The sequence below is a fragment of the Octopus bimaculoides genome, chromosome 4, assembly GCF_001194135.2.
Source record: "Octopus bimaculoides isolate UCB-OBI-ISO-001 chromosome 4, ASM119413v2, whole genome shotgun sequence".
NCBI lineage: Eukaryota > Metazoa > Mollusca > Cephalopoda > Octopoda > Octopodidae > Octopus > Octopus bimaculoides.
In genome coordinates, this window is record NC_068984.1 from 16558475 (window position 1) to 16569459 (window position 10985).

At 36.2% G+C, this 10985-nt stretch overlaps 1 protein-coding gene across 6 annotated transcripts in view; it reads left to right on the plus strand.

Moving 5' to 3' along the window:
* Positions 1–9342, plus strand: part of LOC106883437 (uncharacterized) — a 155399-nt gene extending 146057 nt beyond the window's left edge. For 5 of the 6 annotated variants that reach the window (XM_052966910.1, XM_052966907.1, XM_052966909.1 and 2 more), the window contains 2 exons: positions 2183–2321; positions 6037–9341. In XM_052966910.1, coding sequence (XP_052822870.1) covers positions 2183–2321; positions 6037–6629 — 732 coding nt within the window. In that variant the 3' untranslated portion in view covers positions 6630–9341. Of the gene's footprint in view, positions 1–2182; positions 2322–6036 lie in introns of all 6 variants that reach the window. The other variant, XM_052966912.1, reaches the window with a different exon arrangement.
* Positions 9343–10985: the final 1643 nt, after the last annotated feature.

The following is a 10985-nucleotide window of genomic DNA, read 5'->3' on the forward strand; positions in this document are numbered from 1 at the left end:
GTGTATATATATATATATATATATATATATATACATATACATATATACATGGATGTGTTTGTAGGAAAGGATGCTGTCATTCAACTTTTGTGTATTCTCTGGCCACCATACAATACACTAATCGACAGCTAAGGAGCACAAAGAATCATATTTACATATACACACACATGTGAAAAATAACAGTAGCCATCATCATCATCATCATCATCTATCATCATCATCCTAGCATTTCATTAAACACTTGTTTCATTTTATTGTTTCTCAACTTTTATCAGCTCAAGTTTTTCTAAATCTTGATGTGTAATAAATAGTGTGGATACACGCTTGGCATAGTTGTGTGCTTAAACTGCTCCCCATCCAACTGCACTGTTCCAGGTTTGATTTCATTCTTTGTTGTTGATGCCATGTTTACCCTAAAAATACCTTTTAAAAAATTAAAAAATTCCTCCATAGTTTCACTGCTATTGTTTACATTGGCAAGTTGTTTCTATGTAACCATAGCTATTCGTTGATATGAAGAGTAAACATATAGGGTTTCTCTTGGTTATTAACCAAAAACACTAAGGATACATTAGCTGGTAGTCCTGTCTACATATGACTTTGATCTCTAGTTTAGTATATACAGCGTATTTATATAAGGAAAAGTCCTTTCTGCAGATTTATATTCAAGGGTTAAAGTCTTCCAAAATTCTGATTGTGTTGCTTAATTCAATTCAAATCTGATTTATGATTGTTTTCTTGTTCCTTTTCAAGCCATGTCTGGCTCATAAGGGCCAGTTTTCCGGCTTCCTTGGCATATAGGTTCCCTACCTGGATGGGATGCCAGTCTGTCGCAGGTGAGCTGCTAGATGCAGGAGGAAAGAGGGAGAGAAAGTTGTGGTGAAAGAGTCAGCAGAAGTTTGCCATTACCTTTTGCCGGAGCTGTGTTTCACTCATAAACACACACATCGCCTGGTCTGAAATTCAAACCCACGATCCCTCAACTGCGAGTCTTCTGCTCTAACCACTAGGCTATGTGCCTCCACTGATTTATGATTAGGGAAGATTAAATAATATATATATAGACGCAGGAGTGGCTGTGTGGTAAGTGGCTTACTTACCAACCACATGGTCCCGGGTTCAGTCCCACTGCATGACACCTTGGGCAAGTGTCTTCTACTATAGCCTCTGGCTGACCAAAGACTTCTGACTGGAAATGGTAGATGGAAACTGAAAGATGCCTGTCGTATATATATATATGTGTGTTGTGCATCTGGGTTTATCCCCCCATCGTCACTTGACAACTGATGTTGGTGTGTTTATATCCCGTAACTTAGCAGTTCAGCAAAAAGAGACCAATAGAATAAATACTAGGCTTACAAAGAATAAATCCTGGGGTCGATTTGCTCAACTAAAGGTGGTGCTCCAGCATGGCTGCAGTCAAATGACTGAAACAATTAAAAGAATAAAAGAATATATATACATTGGCACAAGCATAGCTGTGTGATAAGAAGCTTGCTTCCCAACCCTATGGTTTCATGTTCAGTCCCACAGCATGGCACATCGGGCAAGTGTCTTTTACTATAGTCTTGGACTTATCAAAGCCTTGAGAATGGATTTGGCAGACGGAAGCCAAAAGAAGCCCTTCATATATATGTGTGTGTATGTGTGGGTTTGAGTCTGTGTTATATATTATTATATTATTATATGTATTTATTTTCTCTAAGTTAATAATTAACTCGGACAAAATAAATTGGTTAATAGATACCAGTGTAGCAAAGATCACAAAATGACTGTGATGTAACTCCTGTTTATGAGGCTGAAACTCCTTGTTATTTTGGGTACTTGAGTAAATATATAGATTTAGTAAATGGAGTAAAACGCATATGTTAAATGAATTCTTTTATTTCCAACATATGTTTCGAAGATTACAAATTATACCTTCCATAGGAATAGGTGATGTTGATAAGAATGTAATCTTCTCTTCAGGGAAATGCATGGGAACCAGCTTAACCGTATGTTGGAAATAAAAGAATTCATTTAACATATGCGTTTTACTCCATTTACTAAATCTATATATATATATATATATATATATATAACTTATACCATAGTTTCTTTTTTCGTTTTTTTTTATGATTTCAGTGAAATAAATTCAAATTTTATAATGTCTAATTATTCTACTGTTATTGTTTTATGATAGCTTGCTTATCCAGAATCATATCCCTGCTTCATTCCTTCGTCTGGAGAAAGAGCACTGCTCATAAAAAATCACACTGGTGATTGGGCTATTATTATTGGAAAATGGGCCGGTTTAAAGAAAGGTGTACCAGGTATTCCAGGTGAGTGCATTTTTCATTTGTCCAATCTTGTTATTGTTATTGATTATTGTCTAGGTCAGCTCTGATTGAAGAACAGATCTATAACTAAAGGCCTTCCAACCATGACCACTCTAGTTGGCTTTTTCATTTCCTTATTTTTTTTTACAAGGTGTAAGCATGGCTGTGTGGTAAGAAGTTTGCTTCCTAACCATATGGTTCTGGGTTCAGTCACACTGCATGGCACCTTGGGCAAGTGTCTTCTACTAAAGCCTTGTAAGTGGATTTGGTTGACAGAAACTGGAAGAAAACCGGTGTGTGTATGTGTGTGTGTGTGTGTGTGGTGTGTGTGTGTCTGTCTGTCCGCCACCACTGCTTGAGAACCACTGTCAGTGTGTTTACATCCTTGTACCCTAGCAGTTTGGCAAAAGAGACTGATAGAATAAGTACCAAGCTTAAATAAAGGTACTAGGGTTGATTCATTTGACTAAGAATTCTTCAAAGTGGTGCCCCAAAATGGTCACAGTCTAATGACTGAAACAATTAAAAGATAAAAGATAACTATAGGAGATTAGTATATTGCTACATGTAGTGTATTGCTACATGCCATCCCTGTCACCAGTTGCCCTTCATGTTGTCAGATGCCCTTCCTGTCAGTGGTTGTCCTTCATATTGTTTCATGCCCTTCCTATCACCAGTTGCCTTTCATGTTGCCAGATGCCCTTCTTGTCACTGGTTGCCCTTATTGTTGCTACATGCCCTTCCTGTCACCAGTTGCCCTTCATGTTGTCAGATGCCTTTCCTATCACCAGTTGCCCTTCCTGTCACCAGTTGCCCTTCATGTTGCTAGATGCCCTTCTTGTTACCAGTTGCCCTTCCTGTCACTGGATACCTTTCCTGTCACCAGGAAGTGTATAGTGTATATATTAAAATAGTTTGCTTTGAGCCTGATGGGGCCAGAACTTATCTGAGTTTCAAAGTCTTTTAGGAGATTGCAAATACATGATCCTTCCAACTCCCATAAACTGAATGGGACACCAGTGGTGATTTAGATTTTAAACACCTCACCCACCCCATTTGCTGTTAGCATTCATTTTCAACCTTACTGAACTAGAGCAAAGTGAAATGTTGTACCTTGCTCAAGGACGCAATATGCTTTCAAATCTAAGAATTGAAACCACAACCTAATGGTCATGAGTTTGATACCTTATTCACTAGTTCACACATCTTCACATATATAGAACTAGAACCACATTACCCAATATATTAGATAGAGAGTCATTTGAGGAAGATTTGGCAGCTATTTCTACTGTCCACATAGAAGCCTCCTTCATTGACTCAGTCATATTTTTCCTAATCTTACAAATGTGCTAGACCAGTGAGTTAACAAAATATGTAAATACCCAAACTGTCTTAAAACTATTTTTATTTATTTTTGTATCCTGTTCTCTGTCCAAATTTTATCAATGATGACTTTGTCTTTCATCTCTTAAAATATCATAAAATAGATGTACCAGTAATTAATCAGGTTTATTTAATGGACTATATATTGATCCTTTTTAATGATTCTTTTAACCATGTTTCAAAGGAAGTTTTTAATTGATTACCAGGACCCCCATCTGAAGGTTGTATGGCCTAGTAGTCATGATATTTGACTCAAAATCTTTAGGTCATTGTTCTAATTGTTTCAATTCCCATACCAGGATGCACATGTTCTTGAACAAAACATGTTCTTGAGCAAAACAGTTCATATTGTTTCAGCCCACTGAACTGTAAATAAGTACCAGCATCGTCAGGGAGTAAATCCTGCAAAATACTGGCACCTTTTTTCAGTGGAAGTATTGTAATCCCAGTTATTTGTTCGCCAGGGAAACAAGGTGAAGTTTTAGCTTAACAAGGCTGTAGGATTGTGACTTTGATATGGACAACAGTTTTTCACTTTTTATTTATTTTATTGATCTCTATTCACATGATGACATCACAATCCCTGTCAACTAATCCTCTTTGAAGATATGTGCAATGAGAGATCACTCACATGGAAAACGAGTAAGAGTTAGGCATCCATCCAGCTGTGAAACAAAGCCTCAGTTCAATAATGTATTCATCCAATTCATGCTAGCTTGGAAATACAGATTTAAAAACAAGTGAATATATACTACAAAGAAGTCAGTGAGCCAGTGGAATTGTTAGCACACAGAGCAAAATGCTAAGCAGCATTTCAGCCATCTTTATAATCTAAGTTCAAATTCTGCCATGGTCAACTTTGCCTTTCATCCTTTTGGAGTCCATAAAATAAGTTCCAGATGAGCATTGAGGTCAATGTAATCAACTTAGCCCCTCTCTCTATAATTGTTGACCCTGATCCAAAATTTAAAACCAAAATATACCACCGAGAGTTTCTGTTCAATACACATTTCTATCAGCAATCTTTCACATTATATTATAAGCTATAATACTGTTGACCATATTATAAGTTTTCATATTACATATTATAAACATTGTTGCTTCCCCTCGTTCCCTCCCCCTCTGTATACCCATACTCTCACCAGACACCATATTCTCCCCACTCCTGACACATGACTCCTTGACGATACCTTGCCAGCACTTGCCACCATCTCTCTCTTCCTTACTCTACCATCCCATCTATGTCCTGATTCCCATTCTTTGCAAGTATACCCTGACACTTGCCACCATCCCTCTCCTGCTCTTGCTATCCCCTACTCTCTCTCTCTCTTTCCCTTGCTCTCCCCTCTAGCTGAGTAATCATGTGTCTCCTCTACAGCAACAAACCTATTTCTGCCCTCATTCTTGATCACTCTCTCTCCCTCCTTTCCTTGCCCATACCTCTCGTTAGGTAATCATGAATTTTCTTTACAGCAGCACACCTCTTTCTTGTTAACCCCCACTCTCTCTCTAGGTAGCTGTTTCTGCTCTCATTCTTGTTAATTCTCACTCTCTTTCTCTTCCATTCTCTCTGGCTGGGTAACCATGGACCTCCACTGCAGCAAGATATCTATTTCTGCCTTTCTGTCACACTCGAATATTTCATCATCTGACCCAAGATCCCTTCCACTCAATGACTCTTTGTCTTGCAAAGTCACTTGGTGACCCTGCCAGTGCAGGTGCCACTTAAAAAGTGGCACCATTTGGAAGGACATCCAGTTATAAAAACCATGCCAAAACTGACCTTGCCTGTGCTGGTGCCACATAAAAAGCAAAGCACTCAGCCCATGCTGTGGAGTGGTTGGTGTAAGGAAGGGCATCCAGCCATAAAAACCATGCCAAGACAGACACAGAAGCATGGTGCAGGCTCCTGCCTGGCCAGTTCCTATCAATCCATCCAACCCATACCAGTATGGAGGGAGGACGTTAAATGATGATGATGATGATTGTATTATGCATAAGTTTGTATATTATATTTTATATATTATATTATAAAGCCAGTCAAACATTATATTACAAGTTTATATATTATATATTATATTAAAACATTATACAATAAACTAAAGTACTGCCAAACATTACAGCATGAATTATTAATTTGATTAGCTTTGAAGATCAAATAGTTTCATCAGAACAGAATATTACTTGCTCTTTGGTGGCATATAATTACTAATATTTAACAGTTAATGGAAGAAATTTGTATAAAATTCTTTTTATCACTTATTTCTCTTTTCTTTTCAAGTGTTTATTAGTCTAGTGTTTCCTTTGCTTATATATGTAATTTTTTTTTTTGCAGGTACAAGGACGACCAAGGGAGTTAAAGGTGTCAAAGGAAGCCCTGGACATTTGGCAGTCAGCATTTTTTATCTTCATAAAAAGGCCATTAAAAAATTCAGCATACCTTACGAGAGAAAGAACTATGAACTGGACATTTATCCACTACTGGTCAATCTCTTTAGTGGACATATTAACATCACCTTAGATGATAAGCTGGAGGTAGCCGAGCACATTGCTGTGGCCTTTGCAGTCGGATTGCTTCATGTCCTCTGTCAACCTCACCCGAAAGGATGGAACCCTCAAGTTGCTGCAGTATCTTCACAAAGCTCAGCGAAAATCTCACAGGAATTCGTGCCTTCTGAAAACATGGTTTTGGTTCAAGCTGGTGGTTATCATGTAGACACACCTTCAAACTATTATTACTCTCAGAACAATGTGTCATGTGTGTCAGCTGGCTGTGGATGTGGAGATCTTGGAATCAGTGAACTTGGCTGCATTGATGGCTCAGGTGGTTGTGGTGGGTGTGGTGGATGTGGCGGTTGTGGTGGGTGTGGGGGCTGTGGAGGCTGTGGTGGTGGTTGTGGTGGTGGCTGTGGAGGATGTGGGGGGTGAACAGTGTAAAACATGCTTATCACTTACAATCAGAACATCACATAACTTATGTCAACACATATGTACACACACATACACACTTTCACGTATATAGAAGTATATACACAATATGGTGTGAAGAGCATTATGTTATTTACATTTTCCTATATGTATGTCTTGGTGAATGTATGCGTGATCTAGGCACCTCATACCTCTATGAATGGATTTATGTTTACATACGCACAACACATAACACATACACACACACACACACACACACACATGAGGAAGAATGAGAGCAAAAGATACTATGTTTATAAATACATAGATGTATGAATGATTGATTTAGTTAACAATGAAGTTTGTAAATTGCCAATAACAACATATTTTCAAAATTCCACTTAAGATTTATTCTGAGATCATGCAATCCTGAAATGCTTATATTTTATTAGTTTACCTTTTACTGTCTTCTAGGTATTTAATTCCAAATAGCAGTAAAGTCTCTGCAATGTCTTTTCTTTTTACTGTAGTGATTCTACCTAAGAAATGAATATAAAGAAACCATCCAACGGTTCTGCATTAATACTTGTGACATTCACTCTAAAGTGCAATTATGATAATTAGCATTAACGAGCATGAAGGTTAAAAATAGAATTATTTTTGCTAAAGTTTTTCATGTTTGCTCACTGAGTCATTAAGGAAATGATATATTTGATTGTTAAATTGTTGTTGTTGTTAAGGTTCATTTCAGCTCTGCATGAGCAAACCTAATGATTAAAGGCATTCCAACTATGACGTCCTGTCTCTTATACATACTGCATTGCATACTATGTATCCTTCTCTATGTAAAGCTGAGATAAGATGTGATTCAAGAAAGATTTGGCTGCTATTTCTAAAAAGTCAAGCAGCATTGTAGAGGCTCATTTACTTGTTAGGTCGTTGTTGTTGTTGCTGTTGTCGTCATCACCACTATTGTAGTGACCACTGGCCTTATATGTCTTTTCCTTTCAAATATTAAAATATGTATCAATGTTTCTAATTAGATATTAGTGTAAGCAGACAAAAACAGGTATTATTTGATGTTTTATTGGGAATAACTTACTCAGTCATATAGGATGTCACAGGATCTATTATGCTATTATTTTTACATAAGAACATCATATTGCATTTGGAGTTACAGAAGGTCTTGATGGCCTTTGTAGTTATGTGCCTTGTGAGAATGGGTTAGCTTTAAATTGTTATTAAGACACTTTTTGTCCCACCTTTGAAGTCTGCAATTCTCATCCAAACAGATGATAGTTCCTCACTTATGCCTTATTCTTCCCAAAGCTTAAAACTAAGGTTGTTCATGGGGCCTATCTGTAAGTGACTTTGGTTGAAAATTGGATTCTTTTTCTTCTTCTTTATAGTTTAGTCTCTTTTGAAATAAGAATCTTTGGTGAAATTCATGGTTGCATAGCTCTTAAGTGTTTAAGTGGACGTGGAGAAAAGATTATATGTAGGTAATGTAGGTGCATTCATTTCTGGTAATTTTTAACTACACTCATAAACCTTTCTCATTCAACAAAAAGATAGGATTTAATCTATTTATTTGAAATGTCAAAATATTTTTCTGTTTGTCCGAGACAGCTTCCTCCTTTTTGACTGAATAATTAACAACCAACTCATATCTGCTTCTGGCTGAGGCATCCATGGATGGTCTGTTGTTTGTTCTTTTTGTATTAAAAGTGTACAAAATAAGGGCTTTGTTCACCACCTTTGCAGTCATCTTGCCCTCCATGACAGTGAAACTGAAGCAGCCAGTGTCCAGTTTGAACAGTTGTTGGTAAATAGCTGCAGGAAAAACATGGCTGAGGAGGGAACCTTGATTTATATACTTTGGAGTGAGCTGGCAGAATCGTTAGCTGATTAGATGAAATGCTTAGGGGCATTTCTTCCATCTCCTTACATTCTTAGTTCAAATGAGGTCTGATTTGCCTTTCATCCTTTTTGTGGGTTTGATTAAATAAGTACTAGAATTGATTACATGACTTGCCCTCTCCTCTGAAATGACCGGCCTTGTCCCATAATTAGAAAGAATTATTATTATTATTATTATTATTATTATTATTATTTTAATGTGGCAAAATGGCAGAGTTGTTATACTTTAACAGCATTTCATCCATCTTTACATTCTGAGTTTAAATTCCACTGGGGTCAACTTTACCTTTCATCCTTTCAGAATCAATAGCACTAGAGTCGATGTATTCAACTTACCCCATCCCCTAAAATTGCTGACTTTGTACCAAAATTTGAAACCATTATTATTATCATCATCATCATTATCATTACACTAGTGCATACTAATTTAGTTAGTAAGTCTTTTTGTCTTAATGTTTGCTGACAACTAAGTCTCCTTAAGTCTCAAGAATCTTCCTTAGGTTTCTTGCAGAATATAGGATTATTATTATTATTATTATTATTATTACTATTATTATTCTTTTTTTTTATTAAAGAATAGCAGATTCAATAGTGTTGAATAAAATGCCTTGCAGTATTAGTTTATATCCTTTCACATTGTAACTTCATCCCTCTAGTATTAATAAAATGTGTACCAGTAATAATCTGAGACACTATTCAATCAAGTATTGATATATATGTTAACACACATTATAAACCATACAAATAGCCTAACAGATCCACAATCCTTCATATATATATATATTCTGAAATATATTTATAAATATATAAAATATATGCATAAATATTTATACATATAAATATATGCATAAATATTTATATTTATAAATATATATATAAATATTTATATATATAAATATATCTATAAATATTTATATATATAAAAATATCTATAAATATTTATATATATAAGTATTTATATAAATAGATATATAAATATGTAAATGTATAGAAATATATTCATATATATATATATATATATATATATATATACGTATTCTGAAATATATTTACAGATGTAAGCATATTCATATTTACAGGTTATTTATACATCATATCTGTTATTAAGAATTTCATGGTTCCTTCTCAAATTACACACACATTTCAGGAGTAATTAGTAGTCAGGTTGTCTGTGAGAGATTTTATTCTTTTAAACGTTCTTGTTTTCACTGTTCCTAAGGTGTTAGAGTTCTTGAATTTATGCTTTATACAATTTAATCTCTCTCTCTCTCTCTCTCTCCTCCTGTTCCCCTTAATTGTTGTTCCTCTCTATTCCACATAACATAACCTGGCAGGTTCTTCATATTACCTTTGGTATCACCACATCAAGCAAATCTACAACATTTTGTCCATGGCATGATTATCATTATGGCATTTCAGAGAAAGGCAACATTTTCTTTGGTGAAGTAGTTATCACATCTGCTTAACATGCAGAAGGTCGCGAGTTCGAAACTCGCTGGAACCTATGTATTTTTCTGTGCAGGTAGCATGTAAAAGACATCATTTGAACACGGCCGTTGTCAGTACTGCCGGACTGGCCCTCATGCCAGTGGCACGTAAAAAGCACCCACTACACTCTTGGAGTGATTGGCGTTAGGAAGGGCATCCAGCTGTAGAAACTCTGCCTGATCAGATTGGAGTCTGGGTAGCCATCTGGTTCACCAGTCCTCAGTTAAATCGTCCAACCCATGCTAGCATGGAAAGCGGACGTTAAATGATGATGATGATGATGATGATGATGGAGAGCTTCATGTGCTTTATAAGTTCAAGTGTAAATGTCCAGCTGCCTTGTTGTTGTTGTCATTGTTGTTATTTAGCCCTAGGACAGCTGTGATCAAATATAACAATGACCAAACACATTCCATAGTGACCATACAGTATATATAATAAGTACAGCATTTAGAGTCTCCTGGTGTTTGTTGGATTGTCTTCTTGTGCTGTTTGCTGTTCAGGTGTTCACTTGCATGTGGTACCTGGTTTTCATTCTTGGTTTTAACCATTCCATTTCACTGACATTACTCATAATCTTGTAAGTAGTATATCCTCTGAAGCTTTCTACCTGCTATGGAAATCAATATTCTATGTAATTATCCTAATACAGAAGGATGAAAGACACAGTCAACCTTGAACTCAACATGTACAAAGCTGGTATAAATATTATAAGGTCTTTTGTCCCACACTTCAATGCTTCTGCCAATTTGCTACTACTACTATTACTAATAATAATAAGAAGAAGTACTGCCCACATCCTTAGAAAAACCCTATCCATTTAAATGTCTGTGTTGTATTACATGAAGGTATTTCACTACTTCCCCTCCCCAAGCTTTCAGTCATATTGCAACATCGCTTATCCTTCACTCGCCCCAGGACGCTGGGTGTGTCTTGGCAAGTGACTTTAACAAAGATGCAGATTAAAAG